Source organism: Gymnodraco acuticeps, unplaced genomic scaffold, assembly GCF_902827175.1.
Source record: "Gymnodraco acuticeps unplaced genomic scaffold, fGymAcu1.1, whole genome shotgun sequence".
NCBI classification, from domain to species: Eukaryota; Metazoa; Chordata; class Actinopteri; order Perciformes; family Bathydraconidae; genus Gymnodraco; species Gymnodraco acuticeps.
This window is the reverse complement of record NW_022990743.1, coordinates 1,310,096-1,335,218: the sequence shown is the minus strand read 5'-3', so window position 1 is coordinate 1,335,218 and position 25,123 is coordinate 1,310,096. Positions and strand designations below refer to the sequence as shown.

Genomic DNA, 25,123 nt, shown 5'->3' with positions numbered 1-25,123 from the left:
AAACATTCGGGGCTTAGCCCACAGTGGCGGCACCAGAGATTTTCTTTTGGGGGTGCTGTGGGGTAGCTTGACGTTTCATAGAGGGTGCTCAAACATGTAGGGTTTCCCATTAAGGTACCAGGCTACAGTGGAACTTTCTACTGCAACACTCCCCACACGCACATACAGTACACAGTACACCCGCAACTGTTACAATGAAGGCTCGATAATCAGCTCGCGGCATATAGTTGTAAGCAGAGGTAAAGTGGGTGGACCTAACATTCTAGAGGGGGGTCCGAGGGCATGCTCCCCAGGGAAGATTTTTTTTTTTTTAAATATTGAAGTTAAAAGCATCAATCTGGTGCACTGTGAGAGCAACATGAAGAGATCTATACATCTCTCAACACCCATATGAAACACAACTGTAAACAGATTTTCTTTTTCTTTATGGATATTTTACAAATCACTCCCCTTTTAAACTGTATTCTTGTTTTACTGTCATATAGTATTTCATAACTGTTTTTCATTTATTGTCTTATTTTTTTAATAACTATAATGATCGTATGAAGGTGTGCCTCGGAAATAATCTTTTACATAATTCGTGACCACACCGTTTCAGACCGACTGAGATAACTTAGACTTAAGTTAACTATCTAAACACTCAGAGAGTCCTTTAGCTCACCTGATTCTCTGAGGCCCCATTTACACGGGAACGCAAACGAAACACAAACTAACCGAATTCGATATCAAAAAAGTATTCCGTTCACACGGATACGGCTCAATAAACGAGTCGCTTCACACGAAACCGCTCGACCCGCTGGAGACGCTGTCGTACATATGCCAGGCCTGTAAGTGGCGCTGTACTTCCGCAACAAAATACACCAAAAGCAGCGAAGAGGACCCCCGAGCATGGTTGCCATGGTTGCCTGGTTGCCCTTCTGTTTATTCTCTGAGGTGGATTTAGCAACATGTAGTTCATGTAGTTCTTCATGTCCACTTGTTGCTGATGGTTGTGGTAGAGGAGCTGTAGATGTTGCACTAACATCTGTAGCATGGTCAGTAGCAGTAGCTGTAGCTACTGACAGTAGCTACTGACCATGTTACAGCAGTGAGCAGCAGAGGTGGGGAGAGGCGGGGCTATTGCGTCATCGTTATCAGGAAATTATCATATCCCATACCACCTTGGGACCCGTTATCGTTATCTGCGTTTCCCTGTCGGCCTTGTGTGACCGAACTGTCTATAAGATGGAGAACTGTAGTGGATACGACCCGTTTTGTCTCCGTGTGGCTGCAGCATAAGCTGCCAGTGCCTCGAGTTTACAGCTAATTAGCCAAAAGACAAAAACAATTCGGCCTAACTAAGGTAGGCTACTAGCTACTGGATACATTAGCTCAAGGTTTAGCTAAGGCAATTTATCATGGGCATACAGGCTACTGTACTTAGTGTAAGGGGAGACACTACAGGTGAATACAGTCAAATGTGTATCTAATTACGTCATCACAATCGCCACATTGATATGCAAATTGCGTTAACTAGGCCTAATTAAAATGCGCTAATTTGCATGCATTTACCAAGGCATTGCAGGTGAAAAGGATAAAACAAAAAAACACATCACCTCACAACTTCCCCAGATAGTTACTTACGTTAAGTCAGTATTTTCCCTTGAAATATTATGTTTAAATATGCAGCTTTAAATCTATAGATGAATTCAGAGTAACGTGTGTTTCCGAATATCAATTATTGCAGGTTTAACACTGTCTCTATGTCTTTCCACAAAACTTTAAAAAAAGAAAATGATATGTAAAATAATGCATTCTACCAATCCAGAAAAATAATCAATCAAATATGTATTTATTGATTTAATTGTATTTATGAAAATAATAACAAAAACTTCCTAATCAACTGAAATGTGTTAAACTTTAGAATGTAACCAACCAATTTGCAAAAGTTCCCCACATTCCATAAAAAGAATACTATAAAACATATAACATGACCCCAGGTTTGTTAGTAGTACGTACAGTACATCTGACCAAAAATATTAATAAGCGCCTTTAAATGTGCTGGCATGTTTAAAAGACATTCAAAGTAAAGTATCTGCTGTGTGCAGTGAAGTAGCAAGAAAATACATTCAGCCCAAAGAGCAGTAATAAAACATTGCACTGACAAAGCTCAGCACATATGTACGTCCTGGGAATCCTTGTTAAGGAAAACGACAGTAGCATTCTGCAGGTCACAACCCACATCGCTGTACTCCTGTGGGAGACAGAAAGATACATTAAACAATAATCGTTAAAGCATATCCTTGATAATTGTGCTTATATTTTGTGCAATAAAATAGTGACAGATATTATAACGGGGGCTTACATTTCGCCTTGCGTTCATCCCATTAAGTTGTCTCAGCACAGGGTCCTCTAGAAATGGATATTCAGGGTCTTTAAGCCACGTGGCTTGATACTGCTAAAATGTAATGTTCAAAGAAATAAGAAGTTGCCTTACTTTGCCGTTTCCACCACTTCCTCGCCACTATGGCTAAACCCACAAGGATTACAGAACCACACACCAGCAAGGACCCCAAGACGTGACTAAAACTAAGACACAAACACACAGTTATCAGAGCAGCTTTGATAGCAGCCCAGGCCTGAATTGCAACATATTAACATGAGGTCCAACATGATGACAGATTTCTCATTGACTGTAGTGCTTCACTCTTACTTGTGACCGCTCCACGACTCCTTAGTGATGGGTTTGGGGGGAGGAGGATTTGCAACAGTCTGAGGTTGGGATGTCACAGACACTGCTGCGAAAGAAAGAGATGGTACAGCTGAAACAGTATGTACTATCATAAGAAAAAGAGTGTTTGTAACAGTATCCACAGAGTTCTTAAGATCAATATTCTTGATAAGTGACTCGTGATAATCGATACCTTGTGCAGCTGGATACCCATGAGCCCCTGCAATCTGTCACAAACACATATTGATCTTCAAAGCTGCTCTCGGCTGCTTTTTATATCAGCAGCCGCAATATGACGTGGGGAAAAAGGCAGCATAGTTACATTATTGTGATTATTTTCAAACCTATTATGCCTAGTTTAAATACTATTTTATAACAATTTGGTGGTTCAATTGGCAAGTCAGATCTAAACAACAACTGGCCACAGTACACTGATTTCTGTGATATCCACAGACTAGGCTCAACATGTAATAGAAGTCTCCCAGAATGAAATCGCAGGCTGAAATCTGATCTTGTCAGATTTAGGTTGGCTTGGTGGGGTTCATGGCTTAGCAGCTGAGTAACCCACAGAGAAAGGTATGATCACTTCTGGCAGACAACCACAATGCTTACCATGTACAATGGGATACGTCGATATTAAAGGCGAGAAAATTAGACGGACCATAACCTTGAATAAAATGACGGACTTCTCTAAGTTTGAAAGCGATAGGAAACATTGGGGATATTGTTAGTGTACAACCTAACAATATATATATGTTATAGGTTGAGATGTTTTTAGACATATTAAAGCTTAAATGTGACATACACTCTGGCCCATAAATTGTGTGTGTAAATAGAAATAAAAAGAGGAATGTGCCTGAAAACTAAATGTGTCCAACTTTATGGGCAAAACAGTGTATTATACATTTGACATGAGGTACAAGTACACATGTGAATGTGGTTTCTCACAGTGGAACACTCACAGAGAATTATTAACCAACTATTTAGGTTCTCTTGATACATTTAGTGTCTTTCAGCACATTGTTTTGGTTTCTCAAAATGACTCGCCAACAGATTCCCATTAATTGCAATATTTTGACACTTAATACTGAATACATTACTGCTGGTTTCTCACTGCCTTTTTTCCCAAGGATTATAGTGTACAATTCCAATTGTTGTCATACATCTCTTTTGCAATGCATTATAATTCCTGAAATAATGTGTTATGAGTAAAGTGTAATCTACGCCAGAACAACACAACAAAAAGTTGATTTAGTAACTACTACTACTTACTAAATCAAACCATGTCATCATTAAAATGATTATAATGTATTACAAATATTAGAGAAGAATACACTATGATTCTGGCAAATTATAAGGGTCAGTGAATCAACTGCAGTTATAAAGCATTATGATACTTGATCTTTAATGTCCTTTTGAAAAAATATCTAATGATTATTGATATAAAGTACTCATAATTACACCGTTCTTTACGCAGATAATAATACATTGGAAGTGTATAATGAATTACAGACATTCCTTCATCAATCAATCAATCAATGTTTATTTATATAGCCCAATATCACAAATGTTACATTTGTCTCAGTGGACTTCACAGTTTGTACAGAATATCAGTATGACAATACGACACCCTCTGTCCTTAGACCCTCACATCGTACAAGGAAAAACTTCCAGAGAAAACCCACAGTTTAAAGGGAAAAATGGGAGAAACCTCAGGGAGAGCAACAGAGGAGGGATCCCTCTCCCAGGACGGACAGACGTGCAATAGATGCCGTGTGTGAATCGAAGAGATAATACATTTACATCATAGGTAGACCAAATGTTTGGAAATGCATGTGTCTATAAGAAGAAGATGAATCCAAGAGGATGTCAACAATCCTGTGGGAGCCATCAGGGAAGTAGTATGATGAGAGTCAGGCAGGACCACAGTGACAGGTTCAGCCACGACTCGAAATCCAGGACTCAGATCCAGGACTCAGGATCCAGGACTCCGGATCCAGGATTCAGGATCCAGGACTCAGGACTCCGGATCCAGGACACATGATTCAGGATCAAGGACACAGGACCACAGCAACAGGATCAGCCACGACTCAGGATCCCGGCGTAGATAGTCACCAAAAATAAATTTGGGGGAAGCTGGGTTATTCGGAACATGAGAGTACACAGGTACAGACAGACAGAAGGAAGAAGTAAGGTGTCCCCCAACAGTCTAAGCCTATAGCAGCAAAACTAACGTGTCTATGTACATGGACTCCCTTAAGATAGGTTGATGGAAAGGGGTAGCAAGTAACAAGTAAGGAACAGAGGTGGAGAGGCACAACGTGTCTACGTACGTACATGCACTCCCTTAGGATAGGTTGAGGGAAAAGAGTAGGAACTAAGATGTATGCGCCACATCTATACCATGAGCGCATTGGTCCTAAAAAGTTTTTTTGGCACTGACACCAATCAACAGTTGTGCGTCGACTCGGCAGGGATCAAGGCATGTGTATGCTTCTCTCTGCTTCCACCGTCTACACACACAACCAAATTACATCTATACCATCAGTAAGGGAAAAGAGTAAGAATTCAAATGTATAGGTGAAGAGGCACAACATGTCTACGTCAATGCACTCTTATTAGATTCTCTTATCAACTATAAGCTTTATCAAAAAGGAAGGTCTTAAGCGCACTCTTAAAAACGGATAGAGTGTCTGCCGCCCGAACACAAACTGGAAGCTGATTACACAAAAGTGGAGCTTGATAAGAAAAGGCTCTGGCTCCCATTGTACTTTTAGAGACTCTAGGAACAACCAACAACCCTGCATTCTTGGAACGCAATGTCCTAATAGGACAGTAGGGTATAATGAGTTCTTTAAGGTAAGATGGCGCCTGCCCATTAAGGGCTTTGTAGACGAGAAGAAGAATTTTAAATTCTATTCTGTGTTCATATAAAGTTTAACTTGATATATTCATTTGTATTTGTCAACCTACTAGTCATGGGTCGTGGTTTGACCTGCACATGCACAGGCATCTTTTGAAGTCCCGCAGAGCACCAGTACCAGCCTGTATCCCTCATCTGAAGCTTCTTAAAGGTTATGGTGAAAGACCCAGATCTGTCATCTTTGATGTACACTGAAGAGTCGTTGCTCCCTTCAGATCCCGCCAACAGACAGGAGCTCCAGTCTCCACTCCGACACCACTTCTTCTCACTCTCTCTGTGGGCAAACATTCACAGGGAAGTCAGCGACTGTCCATCACAGTTTAGCAAGAATGGCAGATATTGAACAAATTGAAGTAGGGCCAAAATATTAATCTGTTTTTTCTTTTCTTCACTGTATACTGGTTGTTTTTAATTATTTTACTTACTGTATGTATGCACATGTATGAACTTATCTTTAGGTGTGAATATGTATATGAGTATGTGTGTATGTATTTATGTATGTTTGTATATTTATATATAATATCCCTCTGTGTTTCTGCCCTTCATGAAGTATGCTAACTATTTCAATCAGCATTATTCTAACTTTACATACACACTTTACCCTTTTTTTTGTAACTATATGTAAAACAAGAGTTTGTGTTTTTAACATGTATAGACAAACTATATCAATAACTAAAAGTATATAAAAATATATTGAACAAATAACAATCTTTCCTAACTTTGCTGATGCTCTAGAAAATGTCGACTTAAAAGTGAGGACTCTACATGGTCTGATGGTAAATACAGCTGACACAATTGTAAAATGATGCATGTGGCAATAAAATACCTGTATCTCTCGCTGTATTGGCATTCAACTGTGACACTACTCCCTTCTTCCTCATTCAGGCGGCTGTTCTCCACTGTCATACCTGCAGGAAAGGAATAAACTTGATGAACGTGTCTAAAACAAAAAACATTATCATTGACTTAAGGGACTTGGCAACCGACCCAAAACGTACAGATATTAAAGGGGCCCTATTATGCTCATTTTCAGCTTTCATAATTGTATTTTGTGTCTCTACTGTGACTTGTCTCCATGTTTTAATGTTCAAAAAGGTCTTTATTTTTCTCATACTGCCTGTGCTGCAGCACCTCTTTTCACCCTCTGTCTAAAACCAGAGTCCAGTCTGCTCTGATTGGTTAGCTGGCCAGCTCTGTTGTGATTGGTCAACTGCTCAGAGATGTCACGGCCCTTTCATGTAGTGTTGGAGCACTAGCCAATAGAAGCGCGAGTGTTACAGTGATGTCACTATGTAACGGAAGTAAAGAAATTAGCTCAATGGAGGCGTTTCAGGCAGGTGGTGAGTGTGCGGGACAGAAACTCCCTCTGGAGGAAACATTGGGATTTTAGCCTTTGCAGACCATTGACATATTGTAACACACTACAGGAAAGGGAAAACCAGAAAAAGCCCAATAGGGCCCCTTTAAGGTGAACTGATGCAAAATTACTAGTATTTCGGTAAAAAGTTCAGCTTCCTCCCAATGGTGCAACAATGTCCGCGCAAAAACTCCATAATGTGTATAATGGAACCTCAATAACCTACGTTGTTGAGATTTGACAAGTTGTCACTGTAGGAAAATAGGCAGGTCATACTGTAAGTAGGGTAAGGCCATATTGGACTATTCTGATCACCCTGTGCAGAGCTCTCACCTTTAGAAGATAGAGTTCCTGCTTTGAGGAGGAAAAAAGATACAAAGTCCCTTTTGTATGCACGGCAATTGGTAGCCTGAATTTGCACATGTGATCTCAGAAGCTATGGGCATGTATTCAGCTGTTTATAAGTCTCCCTTTGGAGAGATTTGTCTAGATCAGTGGTTCCCAACCTGGGGAGCCCCTTTTTTTTTTTTTACATATAATTGTAACGCAATACATGATTGACGCTAAAAGCCTTGTCTCTACATTACAATAAAATATAAAAAATAATTGATAATTAATTTTAATAAAAATTCAAGTTAGTAGGCCTAGCTATATTAAAGGCATAAAAAGACAGAAATGTATACTTTTTTCTTTAATAGAAATGTTTCTTCTGCCCGTAAAGTGTCCAAACCAGGCTTGTCTGCATAAGCACATTTTTAAAACATAGTCATTGTCCATGCCGGTTTCAGTTGGATTATTTGTCACAGTTGCTCCGATCAGATCGGTCTCCTCCATTTTGTAGATTATTTACGATTTTTGAATCCACATCAACACATCGGCAAAATCCGGTTTACTTTGAGCATGTGTTTTAAACAGTTTAATCCCTTTGTGAATTGTTTCCACTTCCTGGCCGTCCTTTCATTTCTTCATACAGCGGGAATCCAAATGAATTCATCCTGAGTCCAATAACCATCAAAGTCACTCCAATAGTGCTCCTTAATTACGCTTTCATCCTCCTTTAACTAAATACTTCACATTCATCCAGTTTGTGACAGCAGTTGTAGCATTTTTGAGACTTTTAACCTTTAAAAATACGGCTTAATAGTGTGTGCCACTGTGATCTTACACTGTTGGAACTGTGCATGACCTTTCAGCTGACTCCTGTCGAGACTGGAGGAGCCTAGACTTGATTAATTTGTTTACCCACAGAAAAGAAGGCATTCACACTTATTTTTTCACCCTCTGGAGGGCAAAGAGAAACATCCGACTATCCTAAAGAGAAAACTTGCATGCGCAGGTCCGGCTGCTGTCTATTCCCATCTGGCGCTACACTGATTTACGACTTTGTTAAGGGAGGCTCCAAAAATGTTTTTGTGAAATCACACCATGGCCAACATCTGATCAGCTCATTGTCAGACAGGTTTTTATGTAGATGGTTCAGGACAAAAAGAGAGAGAATATTTTTTCCTGAAACTTTCTTAATCTCTTTACACGGAGGGGACACATATGTATAAAAGTGGATTTTGCATAATAAGCCACCTTTCATATAATACAAACTTAAATATATATATATATATATGTATTCATATAAATACTTTTTATTCATATATGTAATCTAAGCATTTGAAATGATTTTGTTTTCAGTAACACTTTGTATGTCTATACTTTGTATTATACATTTATTTATAATGCATTATAATCTGCTTACATTTACCAACATACATTTCACATTGCTTTATTGCATTATCATTCGCGTTATAATGGATTAATATGTGGTTATGAATTGCTCAACATGGTCATTTGATGCTTTGTACTTAAGGTGGGGTAGGTAATTTTGGAGAAACCAGCTCGAGTGCGCTAGAATTTGAAAATACACAGCCGGAACAAATCTGCCACTTCCTTACAGAGCCCCTCCTCCAACACACACGAACGCGCACATGACCAATGAGGGCATGAGATAAGTGTGTGCACAGATGGAAGACTGACATTTATTTTTTGTAAAAGCATATTCATTGCTATCGGGATGTTAAGAGCATTCCATGGAATATAACAAAAAGTGTATCTCGAGCCGGTTTCTCAAACCTACCCCCACCTTTAATTAAGGAAATTCTTGAATAATAATGCATAAACAGTGATAAGAATGTATCATAAGGGAATTATAATACATTAGATCCTTGCAAAAACAAGGAAAAACAGTGTCAGTGATTAAAAGTATTAATATTGTTATAAAAAGCATTACAATTATGTATTGGTGCTTACAGCTATAATCATACAGTGCTATGTTCAGATATAACACATGATAAGTACACATTATTATCATATGTGAAAATCATTTTTGAATGGGGATAGATCACATTTAAAATCCATCCATTACTCACCATGAATGACCTTGATGTTTTTGTGAGTGACAACATCAGCGCTCCACAGGCCACCAATTTCCACGCCACACATGTACCACCCAGAGTCCTCCTCCATCAGGTTGCTAATGGCAACAGTGAACACCTGCTGCACCGGGTCGTCAAAGAGTCTCACTTTCTTCTCAGACGGATTGGCAGAATGGGACTCATCGGTCCGAGCTAGGCTGGAGCAGAACTCCCTCATCTTTCCCCGGCACCAGTACTTTATATAGCTGGCATACTGGGGCTCATAGTGACACGGGACAGTGAGGCTTTGACCCTCCATGACTGAGAGCTCTTCTTCGGTGGTTGTCCCGCAGAGGAAAACTGATGGAAAGTGTAGATTATTTAATGTGGAGCTCTATTTTGGAGTGTCAGTCATGTCTCAAAGGTTTCTAATCGTTTTGAGGAACGGCCGGGTAAAAGTGGCCTTGAGCAATACTTGTACCACATTCATGGTTTTGTTTTCCATTCTAACAAAACACTTTTCTACTTCCTCTTCCATATTTTAAAACTAGATTATCCCCTCTATAATAGAGAGTCGGGGGGACGAATATAACAGGCATTTGGAGCCTTGACAAAATAAACATCAAACATACTCTTTGCTAAGGGGCATGCAGAACAGAAGCTTAGAAGATTTAAAAAACAAAACACTAAAGCGTTCTCTGGCTGCCACGGAAAATAGCATTACCAGCCTTTATAGTTTGTATTCAGCAAATGATTAACACAAAAAAGTAATAAAATAGTAAAGGGAAGTGAAGCAATAGTTGTCATTCCAGCATATTGCCAATGTGCATTTGCCTGAAGCACACTGTTGAAGCCATGGAATATACAACATCCTAAGAACTATTTTTCATCATAATCTGCAAAAAAAGGCAATTTTCTTCAAGCATATGAGCTCAGTTTTTACCTGGGATCCATGGTAACAGGCTGAGGGTGAGTAGAAAGGGCTTCAGCATGTTTCACTTCAAGGTTTTCCAAGTGAATCTCCTTTCTGTAAAACAGAAACTAAGTTGCGCAAAGGCAATATCACCCAAAGTCATGTGACCATGAGCAGGGTCCAGATGTTCCAGATGTTAACCATGTAAGTGCCAGTTAGATAGTAAGGAATACTTTTATGACTTATTATCACTTTCTGTAGCATAAATATTTAACCACAATTCTATGGTGTGAAGAAGGTCATTGGCTGCTCACTGCCTTCTCTGGAGGAACTCTTCAGCCAACGTTGCCTCAACAGAGCAGGCAAAATAATTGCAGACTCTTCACACCCTGGACACTTCCTGTTTGCTCTTCTGCCCTCCAGTAGACGCTACAGGTCAATTCAATCAAGGACAAACCGACTGAAAAACTGTTTCTACCCCAGAGCCATACAAGAACTGAACACCGTCAAACACTGAACTAGCACACACACAGTAACAATTTGCAACTGCACTACTTTTTAATAGTTTTATTAATTTATTGACTGATCGACATCAGAGATGCCAAATATCATCCCTGTGTTTTTTTATATTGTAAACTGTATTTAAATTATGTGCGGGCATGTATGCATGTTGGTATGGATGTGTGAGCATATGTTTATGTGTGTTTATGCTTATATAGATATATATTTTTTCGTTTTATGTGGAAATGCACTGCGAGGATTGCTTTTTTAAATGTCATTGTACCTGGTGCGATGACAATAAAGGAATTATATTCTATATGACATCAGCTCTCCTCTTTTAAGGAGTAGGGGGCAAATTGTTGCATTTCTGCCAAAAGATACGTTTGTTTACTTTACATTCTCAGTCACTTCCTGTATGGACTAAACCAAATTCCACAATATCCAAGGTGTTATAAAGTTATGGAAATTATAGAAAAAAGGCTTATTAGCTAAAGCCACATGAATAGGTTGGGACAGCTTAATATTCTCATATAAGCCACATGGTGAGTGCCTTCCCAGCGTGAATGCAGAGGATTGATTTGGAAGGCTACAATGAAATGATTTGATTTCGATGCCTGGGAACTTTGGATTGGGTCCAGCCTTAGGTGCTGTTTACACGGGAACAAAACGGGTTGTATCCGCTACTTTTCTCTTTCGTATTGCCCGTTCGTTCACACGAGGCCGTAACGGAACCGCGGAAACGGACCCCTAAAACGATAACGGGTCCCAAGGTGGATAGATCTGTGGACGGAACGCTCTGGGGGGCCAAACGGCTCCGTGTGTACGTCCTATACGATAATTTTGTATTTTGTGGCGGAAGTACAGCGCCACTTACAGGCCCGGCATATGTACTACAGCGTCTCCAGCGGGTCGAGCGGTCTCGTGTGAAGGGACACGTTTATTGAGCAGTATACGTGTGAACGGAAGACTTTTTAGATATCGAATTTGGTTCGTTTGCGTTCCCGTGTAGATGGGGCATTAATGTTTCCGAGTAAGCTCCTCACACCACTGAATTAACAAGCAATTATTCCAAGCAATACATTTGCTCGGTGAACGGTGTCCCTTAAGTCCCTTGCTCTGGCTGCCAAGCCTTTTATGGTCGTCCGGTGAAAGAAGCAGTCGGAACATAAACGAAAACTTACCATAATCCTCTGAGATGCTCTCATACAGTACCTTCCTTTCAGCTTTGGAAAGGGACTGGTTAACATACATGTTTGTCTCCAACTCTTTACATTATTTAATGTCCCAAATGTCCTGAATTAAGTCTCTGTTACCAGAATCAGCACTCTCCCTACTTTTTGATAACTCTTATTCAGAAGGGATGTGGTGTGTTTATTTTGTACAGTACTTCCTCTCTGATCTGCTACTAATCCAACAGAGGAAGAGATTGAAGATGTCACTTTGACAGAAACCTGGAATGCAAACTTTATTCAGTCAGTTTTTCATGCCTTCTAGTTTCCCTCTCTTGACATGCTAGGCTTGCTACACACACTGACTCACATTGGCTCAGGACTTAAATGTAGTCTGTTTTCCATGTACAAGAGAGGGTGCCATTTCTGGGGCACAACAAAAAAGTTTAACCAGCAAATTCCTGCTACGTCATGAAGTAAAATACTTAAGTTTAAGAAACAATATTTACAAAGACAGAGTAGGAGAGAATGGAGATCTTTCCTTGCTGATTATATTGTTGGTATTGACAAGTTATGTAAATATTGGTACAAATTCTGAACTTTTTTTAAAAAATATCTAATTTGTCTTTATTTTTCAGGAGTTATTTTACATCTAATTCTATGTATTAAATGCATATAATATACTGTATTATTTCCGTTTTATGTTCCAATATACCAAGATGTAATAAGTCAACAGTATGAATATACAAGTTTGGTTAGGGGGTATACCATTGGATGTTTCATGAAATGTGTTTTTAATTGACATATACTTATTTATTAAAGGGAACATTTTTGTATATGTTCAAATGAGAAATATAACCTGTATTTACTTATTTCGTATGAATGTACAATCCTATTTTCTAATAAAAACTATGCCTGTTGGCTCTTATTTGGAGGAAATCATTCATTCAAAACGTTAAGATACTAAGAGTGTATTATTATTTAAGTCATAAATAATTCATTGTGCTCCAGGTCACCATTTGAGAGGTTTTTATTTCTTCTGCTCAGTGCAAAAGGGAATGCTTTACAAATTCTGATAATAAAAAAAAGAATGCAACAAATGAATCATTATTAAATTGTACTGCATCATGGGTGACAAGATTAAACTAATTCATTCTTGATGATGGGATGTGACTCAGTGGCACAAAATCACCATGTATTGAGGGGGGGTTTTTAGTAACTTCTCGTTGTGATCTATAAAAAAGAAAAGAAAAAACAGATTAATGGGTTAGTAACAAGTGAGATTATAGGGAGTAGATATTTAGAAGCAAATGAGAAACAACAGAATTAATTGTGCCCCAAGTCTGAAAAATTCAATAACAATGTTTCCTAGCAAAGAAAAAGCAATATGCGATATCATGTGGATCTCCCAGGAGAAGTGATATAGGAGTCTACATTATCCCACATGCTATCTGGAGTTGAATAAGAACAGAGTGATAAACTGCCAAGCATAATTAATTCGACTGATTCAATCTGTTTAAAAACCTACATAAGCAACTTCAAAGTTAATTAAATCTCCCCTCTTTTGTAGACAAAAAATACTCTTTGCTATAATCACTAAAGTACATCTTGCAGAGAAATGTTCTCATATTCAAATGTGTCAAAAAACACATTACACATTTTTTTTCCTTCAAACTATTTGGCCATCATGACTTTAACCAGTTTTGTTTTTGCACAAGACTTGGGCAATAGCATAGTAATCATAAAATGCCCTCTGAGGTGTAACCCAAAAAATCTCTGAACTGAGAAATGCATGTGTGATATAAATATTCACCTTCTGAGAGGCAGATGCACATCTGTTTCAACCAATGAAGTTCATCACGACCAGATGAAGGACGGTCTGAGCGAACAGGAAGTCGGCAAAGGCTCTCTCCGGAGAGATGGACAGGAAGTCTGCTTTATTCTGTGGGTTGATCTGGATACGAAGACATACTGAGAAAAAAGACATGCAGAATTTAGTATTATGGCACTTTAGACTCATAACTAAACACTTATTGCACTAAGACTATTTTTATAAATGTTCAAACATAACACGAATATCACTTTTTAAAACTTGTAGTGACTTCAGCACTATGATAGACATATCATCATCTTTATTTAAAGAGACTCTTGGTCCATTATTACAAGACATACAACACTCAAATATAAATTAAAAAGGCAGTTATACCAATACATATACATATATACACCTCCACAGAGGTGACTGTTATCGTACAGCACATACTTAGGTTTTTTAAATGAAAATAAAATAAAAATGTAGTCAATAAATCTCAGGCTAGTTAAATAATCAATTACAATAAATGTATCATGGACACATGCTAAACATTCTCTTGTATACGCTTATCCAATATGAGAATTGGACAGGAGGGATTTATCCCTGTCCAAACCTTGAGAAGATTCTCCTCTCAGTGTTTAACTCAACAAAACTTTGAGAAAATGCCATCAAACTAAAGTCTTCGCCTTTTTCAGTTGTTTTTGTGTGTTTTCCTGGTATTCAATCGGAAAAGGTTTAATAGTTTCTAAACCCCTCTTTTATTTATTACATTTGTCCTGTCTCTCTTTTCTGGATTTAAAACGAGACCTAAAGCAATTTCCTGTATTTCTCCAAGGACAAGGTATTCCAGCTTATAGATAGTAGCCCTATATGTGTCGAGAGACAGTATGATTAGAACAAGAATGACCCTAAAACTCCTCTACTGTAAACAGGATGTATTACATTTACAAATCTGCTGTGTATTCTACAAATGCCTTGTGCAAATAATTGTTTCACTTGTTCAGAAGTTGTACAAATATTCTTAATAAAACATCAGTGTAACGTAGTATATTTCATAAAAGCACCAAAAAAACGTCCATGTTAGATCAAACTCAATATGATAACTTAACCTACATCAATGTATGGTTTTATTGCAGTAAGGTGATCAAACTACATGTGTTTAAGCTGTCACAAAATAATGTACAATGTTTATTTGATAAAGTTGGTTTACATTTTCATACTGAGAGTGCGTTTATTTGTTTAATTCTTATATAACTGCAGCTCAAATCATGGGATGTTAGCATGGTTAGCTTAAATTGACACACACGTTCACTTATTGACCGGAAGTCCAGTGACTGACTGAAACCCCTCGAAATGGATGCATTATAAGAATCATTGCCAGCACATTACAACATTTGCAGAATAAGTATTTACCTCCAAGAATGAAAGCGCCAACGCAGGAGATGAAGCCCGACAGAAAGCTGTTGAAGGGGAAGGTTCCGACGAGCAGACAGTAGAGGAACTGCAGAGCTCCTGTCAACAAGATGTACAGCAAATATGAATCCACCACCTTCAGCTTGTTGGGCGTCGTGGTGGTGTACTCCTCTAGAAACCGTGAAACCACCGAAAGGACTGAGTTCGACATGATTTTTCCGTCTAATGTGAACAAATGGGGTCAATAGACGAGTTTTGCACCGGTCCCCTTTCTCAGTCGAATGAGTGACGTGTCCTCGTAAACCGGAAGCGGACTTGGTGTTACACATATTATATTCCGTGTAGGTCGAAGAGAAGAACAAAGCTGGAGCAAAGGAGCTCTGTTGTTGTAGAAGGGACCATTGGCGCCTCCCACCGTGCTACAGAGAGCTGTGAAAAAAGGAAAGATGGTCACTCAGACAGTATTTCGATATACGGTTTTGTCAACTGCATTATCGATTCCCAAGATTTTTCCCGGGACCCAAAAGCCCGGTGTAACTAATTTCTCAACCGTCACATCATAAATCATACGAGTCATGTTAAGTCTTTCAGGTTTGAATTTCACAAAATATAGTTCATCTTCACAAGCACATACGAAGATGTTGTGTATAAACATACTCCCCGTCCGTTTGACTGTTGCTAGCTTATAAACACTAAAGCTCTCCCGTTGTCAAATTCGCGAGGTAGGAATATAACTTCATGTTGACTATGAACGCCCCGTTAGACTTTGTATTATGAAAGATGAATGAGTGATGCTTTTTGTGAAATTGACGCATCCTCACAATAGACCATCTGTGTTCATGGTCAGCTGATTTAAAGAACGGAGTTACAAAACATTAAAAACTAGCATACAGGGGCTAGGTACAGAGCAGCGTGTTATTTCATTTCCTTGAATGTAGTCACCGGAATATGACATTCAATGGACCCTGCTACTACCACAGCTCCGATGCAAAACGATTGTGAAACAGAGTAAGTCATTCAAATACATAAACAGACGGAGATTACCAATGCCTTCTCCAGCACACTGCTACTCTGATTACATCATGGTTCAACTTGAAACAAATATATTGTTTATTATGTAACTTTTCACATTTAGTCAAACATTAAGATCTGTGTTACAATACCATAGTGCTGTTTTATTACACCAATATCAAATAGGAAATACAGTACATTTCCTTATTCTTGTTTTGGTCAGTTATATGTGACATTTCACTTACATAATTGTATAGAGAGGTTGTCAGTTAACTATAGTATACTAATAAAACACAACTGCTACTATCAGTTGGCTTTATATGACAGAAATAAGGGGAAACAATTAGTAAATTAAATGCAAATAGATGAATTGCTAACTTTAACCTGTATTGCAGGGATATGAGGGTTATTATTGAACCAGAGGAGTTGCTACTGATAAAATGGGATTACTTTACTGTGACACTCCTGTCAAACAGGTCTTTGTAAGTTGTATTCACTGGAGAGAAGAGCAGCTGTGAGTGACCCTCCACGGTGAGCCAATTGTCAGGATGACTCAGTAATTTTGTATTGCATGTTGATTGCAGAACAGGTGTAATCCCTGATGGTGTACCTGGTATAATGCTGGAGGTTGAAATGTGAAAATGGCTTTTTCTATCTCCATCAAATAGTCGGTCGGGGAAAACCAACCTGGGCTAAATTTACCCAACTTTCACATTTCGTTCCTGAAATAAAAAGCTTGTCAATAACCTATTTTGTATGTGTTGCCTAGTGTTTGCATGGAACAGTAAACTGCCTGGAATTTAAGTGATAATTACTCTTAAACCGTTTGCCTTACAGAAGACATTTTTGACATTTTAATTGTGTTTTCCATGTTGTGCTGTGTTGATGCCTATGGTATACATTTGTACAAGAAAATACAGACATGAGGACACAAAGCCATAACACCTTTTTTTAAAACAACAACAGCGTCATTATGTACAAAAAATGGCAATTAAACGTTTACAATTCTGAATTAAAAACATTTGGTGGTTAATTGCAGTGTTTGGAAGGAACATATTTTGTCATCCAACACAACGTGACACTCGGCGGGCAAAATTCAGAATAATTTGGTGGAAACATTTGTATGTGGTTTTTATTAAACATAGGCAGTCAATACAACAAATAAGGCACAAGGTTTAGGAAGTCAGAGGTAATCATGATTGATATTTCCTATCACCCCTTTGCTGTGGGTGTTGGCAATGACTATGATTGACAGAATGATGGCTGTGAAGTCTGACACTAGTCCCTGGCCTGTTTGCTCAATGGAAACAAAGATAACACGTGATGAATAATTCCTTTACTATCTACCATCTCTTCATTATTTGTCTTCTGTTTGTCTCTCGTTAGGCCAAGTTCAGTCTGGAGCTGGTGGCCTTCCTGGCGTCCAACATCCATGTCCCTTCTAAAGACTGCAGAGTCAAAGATTCTTGCATGTAAGTGTGTTTTGACATACACGGCAGATTGTTGATTTATAGCTTGATGTAATTTATTGATCTCAAATAGAGTGGTGCAGGAATGAGTCCTAAAACCCAGAATTGAATTAGCATTTTACCACTTCTTGTTCCCTCTTCTCGAAGTAAAAACATGTATTGAACGTGTTTGTGGTTACATGCTTGAAATAAGATCTGTGGTTAACACAAGCTTACTTTTTTTTTCTACAACATAAAATATGTCGGTAAATAACCAACTCGTAAATGTCTAATGCTTCTATGTGTCAAAAAAGAGGTTAAAAGTTACTAAATAAGACTACGATAAGTTATTGCGGCAAGTATTAGCTGCATTTACCTTAGCGGTGGTGACGTGAAGTCATATGACCTTGATGTAATTTATTTTAAAGTCTAACTAAAGCTTTTTACTTGTGACAATTGCATTTTGCTTCAAAAATAATAAAGTGTAGGTACTGTAATATGAGGAGATTATCCTGCTGAACAAACGTGCAAGTATAGTAAATGTATGGTTGCGACAGAGTTTATGATCTATAATATACCGAAATCAAATGGAAAAATCCCTTTGTCTTTTTGTCCGAGAAGCCTTTTCTATGCTTACTTCCTGGATGGCCTTCAAAGAAATGTAATTTCTGCACTCTATATTTAGCTAATCACTTCCTCTATGTGTGGTCACAACAGGTATCCAGAATGACGTATGGTCTCGGTTTGTGACCCTGCCAAACCGCGATCGAATATGGACTCTGTCCCTCACCAACAAGGGGGTGCGCAAAACTGCAGAACAGGGTACCGTCCTACTTTTTGTTTATCACAAGACAACAGCTGTAATAATGCATCATAAGACCGTCGACAAACTCCTTTCTGTCCTTTTTTCCTCTAGCCCCGAAGACTCCCCTGGTGATGGTCCACGGGTTCGGTGGAGGGGTCGGCCTTTGGATCCGGAACATTGACGCTCTGAGTCGATCGCGGCCTGTTTACGCCTTTGACCTCCTGGGCTTCGGCCGGAGCTCCAGGCCTTCCTTCCCCTCGGATGCTACCCAGGCAGAGAAGCAGTTTGTGGACTCTATTGAGCAGTGGAGAGAGTATTTAGGCCTGGAGAACATGATCCTGCTGGGACACAGTCTGGGAGGGTACCTGGCTACCTCCTACGCCATCCAGTACCCTACTAGGTAATATTACTAGTGGAATGCATTTTAAACTTAAGATGATGAGGGGAACAGAATAGTTGTAGCTGGTAGTGGTTTAGTAAGTACTGAACATTGAATAAGTCATGTTATATATTAACCAGCCTCATCTAATATATAAGGTCACCTATTATGCTAAATCCACTTTTCATGTCTGTTATACATCAACATGTGTCCCCTCTGTGTAAAGAGATTCTGAAAGTTTCAGTAAAAAAGATTTGCTCACTTTTTGTCCTGATCCATTTCTATAAAAACCTGTCTGAAAATGAGCTGATCAGATTTTTGCCACTTTAGGATGTCATAATGACTTTTTGGCTTGTGTAACCATTAGCCAATAACCAACCAAGGTAACCCCCCCCCCCCCCCCCCCCCCCCCACCATATCACCTGAATCTCCTCCTAGAGCACCATTGTGTTCTTTGTAACCAAATATCTCTCAGAGGGGCGTGGGGAGGGGCTCCTTATTTTCATCTAAAGTAACAGACAGAGAATCAGCACTTTTGAAACAGGGCTGAAACAGAGGGGATTATGGGTAATGCTGCAATGATCTGTTTGGTGTTTGGAGCCAAACACTTCAGAGACATGTTTTGTATATATCTGAGACGTATAATATATTGATGAAAAACAGTATAATAGGGGACCTTTAAGAACTATATTACGTTTATTTGTTCGTGTGTTTTACAGTATTGTTTTTAATGCAACATTATTTTTAAGTGACAATCATTTTTAATAGATTTATTTTAACCCTTAATCAATTTTATTATGATTTTAGTGTTTTAAATATATATTTATAATTCAAATGTGACATCATTTAATTGTAAAATGTTATGATTTAGGTTTCATTGGTGTAGGTTACTTGTACATTTCAGGATATAGGAAAGCTTATTCCCTTTCTTGTTTTTGTACAGTGTATATATGGAGATATTAAAAACAACCAGTGAGCTTTTGTACAAAGACTGGAAATCACGGCTAGACTGTTTTTAGGCCAGTCGCTGTCACTTCTAGCTGTCACAGTAGCACCAAGAAGGTTTCCCATTTCTCTAATTTCCCCTCCTCGACTCGTGGACTCGTGTCTTAGTCCCGCCCACAGGAGATGCGAGCGGCGAACTCGAGGAGGGGAACCGAGGAGAGAGGAGGGGAAGCAGCAGGCGGTTAGAGAAATGAGAACTCCTCTCCTCTGAGCGGTCATTTTAAAGAGACATCCATTAATGATGACAGGAGACACAGCAGCCCTCTGTCTGATGGACAGATGTGTTCATGACCACTTATATATTTACTTTTAATTAATTGACAGTGCGGTATAATGAGACAATAACAGGCTACAGATGTGGACACACACACACATATATTTATCTAAATATACAATTTCAGAATCAAACAAGTATGAGAGCACTCTCATAATAAAGTAACACAATCAGAGACTGGATATATCCCCCCCCCCCCCCTCTCTCTGGTCGCTGAAATGGGGAATTGAAATTACGGCCCAAATGTTGTATTTACAAGTATTAAAAGTAAGCACAGGACACCAAACCAACTGAGACCCGTCTGTCCGCCGCATCTACGCACTGTACAACACACACACCTACAGTTCCTAAAGCATATAATATATATCAGCATACAGCCGTTGTGTATTTTATTATGTGAAGCACTAAATGGTCTTAGAAAAATATCGACTCTTTGTTTGTAGATATCTACTAAACTAAAGCAAATAAAGAGAGTAGGCCTGTTATACTGAGTGATATATTATACACACTGCTCTGCTTTCTGCACGGACCTCACAGCTGTTCTCACTGGAAACATCGCGTCATGATTAAAGCAGTTACTTAAATAATATCCAGGGGATGCATGCAGAGCTGTCATTGGCTGAGATGAGTCCGACCGTGCGTCACGACTCTGAAACATCACTGTTGCCGGAAATGCATCCGCGGAGAAACCATTAGTGTATCCTCGATTAGAGCTCCTCCAGAGAGCCTCCTCGACGCTCGATCCTCGGTCCTCGATGTGCATTTAGAGAAATTAGATGTCCTTCAACATGGCGCGCTGAAATTCATTTCCAGGTCACTACTGGAGGACCGAGGATTCGAGGAGTCGAGGAGGGGAAATTAGAAACCTTCCAAGACTCCAGGAAGTGACTTCAACTGCCCAAGAAATAAATAGTCTGCAATATAATCTATCAGCAAATCTCAGCAAGAAAGCCAATTTATTATCAGGTTCTCTCTTTTTAAAATCCTACCTCCATATTGTCCAGTTGGCTCTCTGGCTAGCAAAGAAAATCAAAATAAGAAAATGCCATACATCATGACGCCTCTTAGCGGTAGTATTCACAAAGACAGCAAAGCGCACTACTTCTTTAAATGCATTTACTGTAGAAAAATGTAATGTCAGTTGAAATGAATATATATTGTCCTCTTATAGGGTGTCACATCTGATCCTGGTGGACCCCTGGGGTTTCCCTGAGCGACCCCAGCCACAGACCCAGGAGGGTCAGGGATCAGAGGTAACCAAGAGGCCCCCCCTCCCGCGCTGGGTAAAAGCTATTGCCGCTGTGGTTTCCCTATTCAACCCACTGGCTGTCATCAGAGCAGCAGGCCCATGGGGTAAGATATCTTATTGATTAGGTAACATTGTGATGTTCCATTTCACACTCCATCCATCTTACAGTGTGTCGTTGATTCAGGTCCGGGCTTGGTGAACAGATTCCGTCCTGATTTCAAAAGGAAATTTGAAGATCTGTTTGAGGATGACACAATGACCCAGTACATCTACCACTGTAACGCACAGACCCCGAGGTAAGCAAAAGCACTGCTCAACCACATTTGACTGTTATGTTATGTAACTATGAGAGCAAAAGACCTCCTCCAAGGCAAATGGTGCATCCCAGGATACATTTCCAAATGTTAGTGTATTCATACGCTTTAGGCTAAATGTGGAATCAATTTAGCTTCTACAAATAAAAGGACATGTCCTATTTTATTGCTCAGAGCGTTTAAACAACAGGGCCTACTAATTAAGGGTGGTGGTAACATGTATTTTACCAGTCTGAATCGTGTCCATCCTATTATTTCTACACCAGATGAATGCAACACAAATGCTCTTTTCAGCATGTACAAAAAAAGTGTACATTTTTTGTTTTAGTTTCTAAAATGAACTGGGTTCTTGCTTCCCGTTTACAACAAGTTTCATGAACATTTTGCCTGCATTTTTTTTCTGGAATCTGCATGAGAATGTTTTTGGATCGTGAGGTTGAGTTGTCATCCAACAATCATTGTTTTGATGCTGGGCATGTCAAATGTTATTTTGGGCAAAATTCTGAACCAAGAATGTGTGTTTGTGTGTGTAAATGTGTGCTAACCCATGGTGCAGGTAGCCAAGTAGCAAGCTAGCATATGCCATCAGTGTGTGAATGGGTGAGTCCTGGCATGTGTTGAAACTAGCTTTTTAGGGGATATTATGACTAAAAAAAGCGAGATTGAATACACTCCATTTGCAAAAACGTTTGCAAAAAGGTAACCTCTTTGGCACACATAACTACACACAAGGCTGACAAAAAGCTGACCAATCCTTTACCACCTTGTCCATGTCCTTATCCTACTCCCCCTCCCAGTGGTGAGGTGGGTTTCAGGGCCATGTCTGAGTCTCTGGGCTGGGCCAAGAATCCCATGCTGGATCGTGTTCACCAGCTGCCCCCCTCCATGCCCCTCACCATGCTGTACGGAGCACGATCCTGGGTGGACAGCTCCTCTGGGGACAGAGTGGTCCAGATTAGGAACCAGGCCCACACCAACGTGCTGGTGAGTAGAGTCATGAGGGAGATATTATCCAATTAGGAGTCTGAAACGGTCCATTGAGTTTGAAATTAGTCATTTTAATTTAATTCATATTTGTTTTTCGTGCCTTTTGGGCATTATGTTTTCGCGTTGTCTGCATTCGCAGGAAGGTGAAATCTCAGCAACGCCTTGAGGGAATTTGCTCAAATATATCACAAATGTCCACTAGAACTGAAGGATAAACTGATTATGAGAACTTGTCAAATATCTAATAGGATTCAATAATGAAATTCTGGTCAGTCATGGATGTTTGCTTTTATTCACTGATTAAGACACTCAACTGCATGGCAATAAGTCTGGTCTGTTCATGTTCTGGTTACGTACGTTTATCTTTTATTCCCTTTAAATTCCACTGTGCAGCTGATAGATGATGCTTCTCACCACGTGTATGCTGATCAACCAGAGGAGTTCAACAAAGTGGTGGAAAATATATGCAACTCTGTTAACTGAGATGCGTTTGTGTGTTGTATGTGTGTGTTTGTGCGTAAAGGAGTGAAAGTGTGTAGGAGTTTGACTTTGGTTTTAGCACTGTGTTCTTTTTTTTGCGTTGAGGCATATCAAAACTTCCTGTAGCTCAATATGAGTTTGAATGTAATTGTGTTTTGAATCATAGTGACAGGTTATTGATTTTATCGTAGTGAAGTTGTCATGCCATTTATAAGCTGCCAATCCTCTTTTTTTTCTCTATTGATTTCACTGTATTTTTGGCAAAGCTAACAAATGCTTATCCATATTTCAGTTACTTTTTCGAAACTCTTACAAGCGACAGCACACCTATATCTCACACTCAGCCAAATAGTCGGGTTTCTGCTCACAACCACTGACAATGCAATACCAACTCTATATTTCAAAATGCAATAAAGATTTCTCTACATACTATAACTACTAAAACACATCAAATCCATCTCCATAATCAATCACACAAAGTCAATCAAAACAGTAAAGAGTATGACTTTTTACCTATACCTGCATACAAAACACAATAGGACATCACTGTGTTTCATAATTCCTTTTACTGAAACCAACTCTACCATTTTATCTTTTTTTAGGGTGAATATGGCATTTGTGCATTTCTGGCGACATATAATCCTAAAGTTATAGAATGTACATAAGAAAACAGTCAGTTATACAAGCAGTTTAAAACGCTGCCATATAAAAAAATGATATTACATGAAAACAGTTAAAAGCACAAAACCCGTACATCTTTAACATTTCGCTAACCCATGTTCTTCTCCACATCACATCTAATGTTGTCTCTTGCTTTGCACCTTTTGATAAAATCGCTTTCCATGCCTTATCTACCTGATTTATCAAATGGGGAAAATAAGCATAATGGGGCCCGTTTAGGTTCCTTTAGTGGCAGAAGACGAGGGATTATACTATGTTAAAGGTTTTCTTTTTCATTGTTGACATGCTGTCGTTTTGGTATATGTAAACTTGTATGTAACGAATATTTAAGAAACATGTTAATTGATTGCTTACTATTTTTCTTACGAATCATGAAGTGTGGTATTAATGGTGTGGTCCAGAAAAGATAGGTGTTGTGTTAATTGTCTTCAGAGTTTGGAAAATTGGACAAAAGGATGCTGGAGAAAAAAAGTTATTTTGATAGAAGATGATTTATTTATAACATGACTCAATTTGTTTGTTTATGTGGTCATACAGAGTTATAATTGAACTACAATATTCAGTGCTAAATTATGTTGCCAATTTCTGTGTTTCTAACTAAGTGAAACATGCACACCACTCTGGATCACTGTGTTACGGAGCGGCCACATGGCACTTATTCACACTATTTATGTGCCTGACATTAAGCACTGTATGCGTTTCTTCTTCTCTAAGCCCCGCCTTTCTCGTATATATTTTCCATCGTAAAAACAGCCGTTTGTATTTTATATCTTGAAAACAATAAAAGCCTATTTAAGAAACTGTTACTAATTCACATGTGATGCACTTTGTAGCCCAACCAGTAGAGGGCAGTAACAAATATAATTGACCTTTGTTTTACATTGCGCTTTAAGATTCTGCTTGTCAGCAGTGAAGAAAAGGAAGAAAGGAAGTCCTAGGGCCTTTCTCATTTCACTAATTTCCCCTCCCCCTTAGAGAAATGAGAACTCCTCTCCTCTGAGCAGTCATTTTAAAGAGACGTCCATTAATGATGACGGGAGGCACAGCAGCCTGGACAGATGTGTTCATGACGACTTATATATTTACTTTGATTCATTGACAGTGCGGTATAATGAGACAATGACAGGCTACAGATGCGGACATACACACACACACACACACAGATATATATATATATATTATTTTTTTATATATATTTATATAAATATACAATTTCATAATCAAACAAGTATGAGAGCACTCACAGCATAATAACGTAACACTATTAGAGACTGGATACATCATATATA

The 25,123-nt window shown here is 38.9% G+C and overlaps 3 protein-coding genes across 6 annotated transcripts; 1 reads left to right on the top strand and 2 right to left on the bottom strand.

Moving 5' to 3' along the window:
• Positions 1-1,810: 1,810 nt before the first annotated feature.
• pigr (polymeric immunoglobulin receptor) lies at positions 1,811-10,521 on the bottom strand. Of its 3 annotated transcripts, none has more exons than XM_034231974.1 (8): positions 10,336-10,520; positions 9,408-9,752; positions 6,460-6,541; positions 5,684-5,907; positions 2,693-2,774; positions 2,477-2,568; positions 2,345-2,391; positions 1,811-2,233 (listed from the first exon to the last, which is right to left on the bottom strand). In XM_034231974.1, the coding sequence occupies exons 1-8, from the start codon at positions 10,382-10,384 to the stop codon at positions 2,150-2,152; spliced, it is 1,005 nt and encodes a 334-aa protein (XP_034087865.1). In that variant the 5' UTR covers positions 10,385-10,520; the 3' UTR covers positions 1,811-2,149. The 3 variants fall into 3 exon arrangements, with proteins under 3 accessions (XP_034087865.1, XP_034087864.1, XP_034087866.1); XM_034231973.1 differs by having other exon boundaries at positions 2,693-2,777; positions 10,336-10,509; XM_034231975.1 differs by lacking the exons at positions 1,811-2,233; positions 2,477-2,568 and having other exon boundaries at positions 2,345-2,437; positions 2,693-2,777; positions 10,336-10,521.
• A 2,466-nt stretch (positions 10,522-12,987) lies between these two features.
• Positions 12,988-15,552, bottom strand: dad1 (defender against cell death 1). Its single transcript, XM_034232115.1, has 3 exons — positions 15,202-15,552; positions 13,789-13,946; positions 12,988-13,208 (listed from the first exon to the last, which is right to left on the bottom strand). Exons 1-2 carry the CDS (start codon positions 15,410-15,412, stop codon positions 13,816-13,818), a joined length of 342 nt encoding a protein of 113 aa, XP_034088006.1. The 5' UTR covers positions 15,413-15,552; the 3' UTR covers positions 12,988-13,208; positions 13,789-13,815.
• A 308-nt stretch (positions 15,553-15,860) lies between these two features.
• abhd4 (abhydrolase domain containing 4, N-acyl phospholipase B) lies at positions 15,861-24,640 on the top strand. 2 transcript variants are annotated; one of them, XM_034232114.1, is made up of 9 exons: positions 16,134-16,209; positions 16,689-16,743; positions 17,599-17,684; positions 18,378-18,482; positions 18,577-18,865; positions 21,295-21,476; positions 21,557-21,668; positions 22,484-22,670; positions 23,067-24,640. In XM_034232114.1, the coding sequence occupies exons 3-9, from the start codon at positions 17,645-17,647 to the stop codon at positions 23,154-23,156; spliced, it is 1,005 nt and encodes a 334-aa protein (XP_034088005.1). In that variant the 5' UTR covers positions 16,134-16,209; positions 16,689-16,743; positions 17,599-17,644; the 3' UTR covers positions 23,157-24,640. The 2 variants fall into 2 exon arrangements, with proteins under 2 accessions (XP_034088004.1, XP_034088005.1); XM_034232113.1 differs by lacking the exon at positions 16,689-16,743 and having other exon boundaries at positions 15,861-16,209.
• The last annotated feature ends 483 nt before the right edge of the window (positions 24,641-25,123 follow it).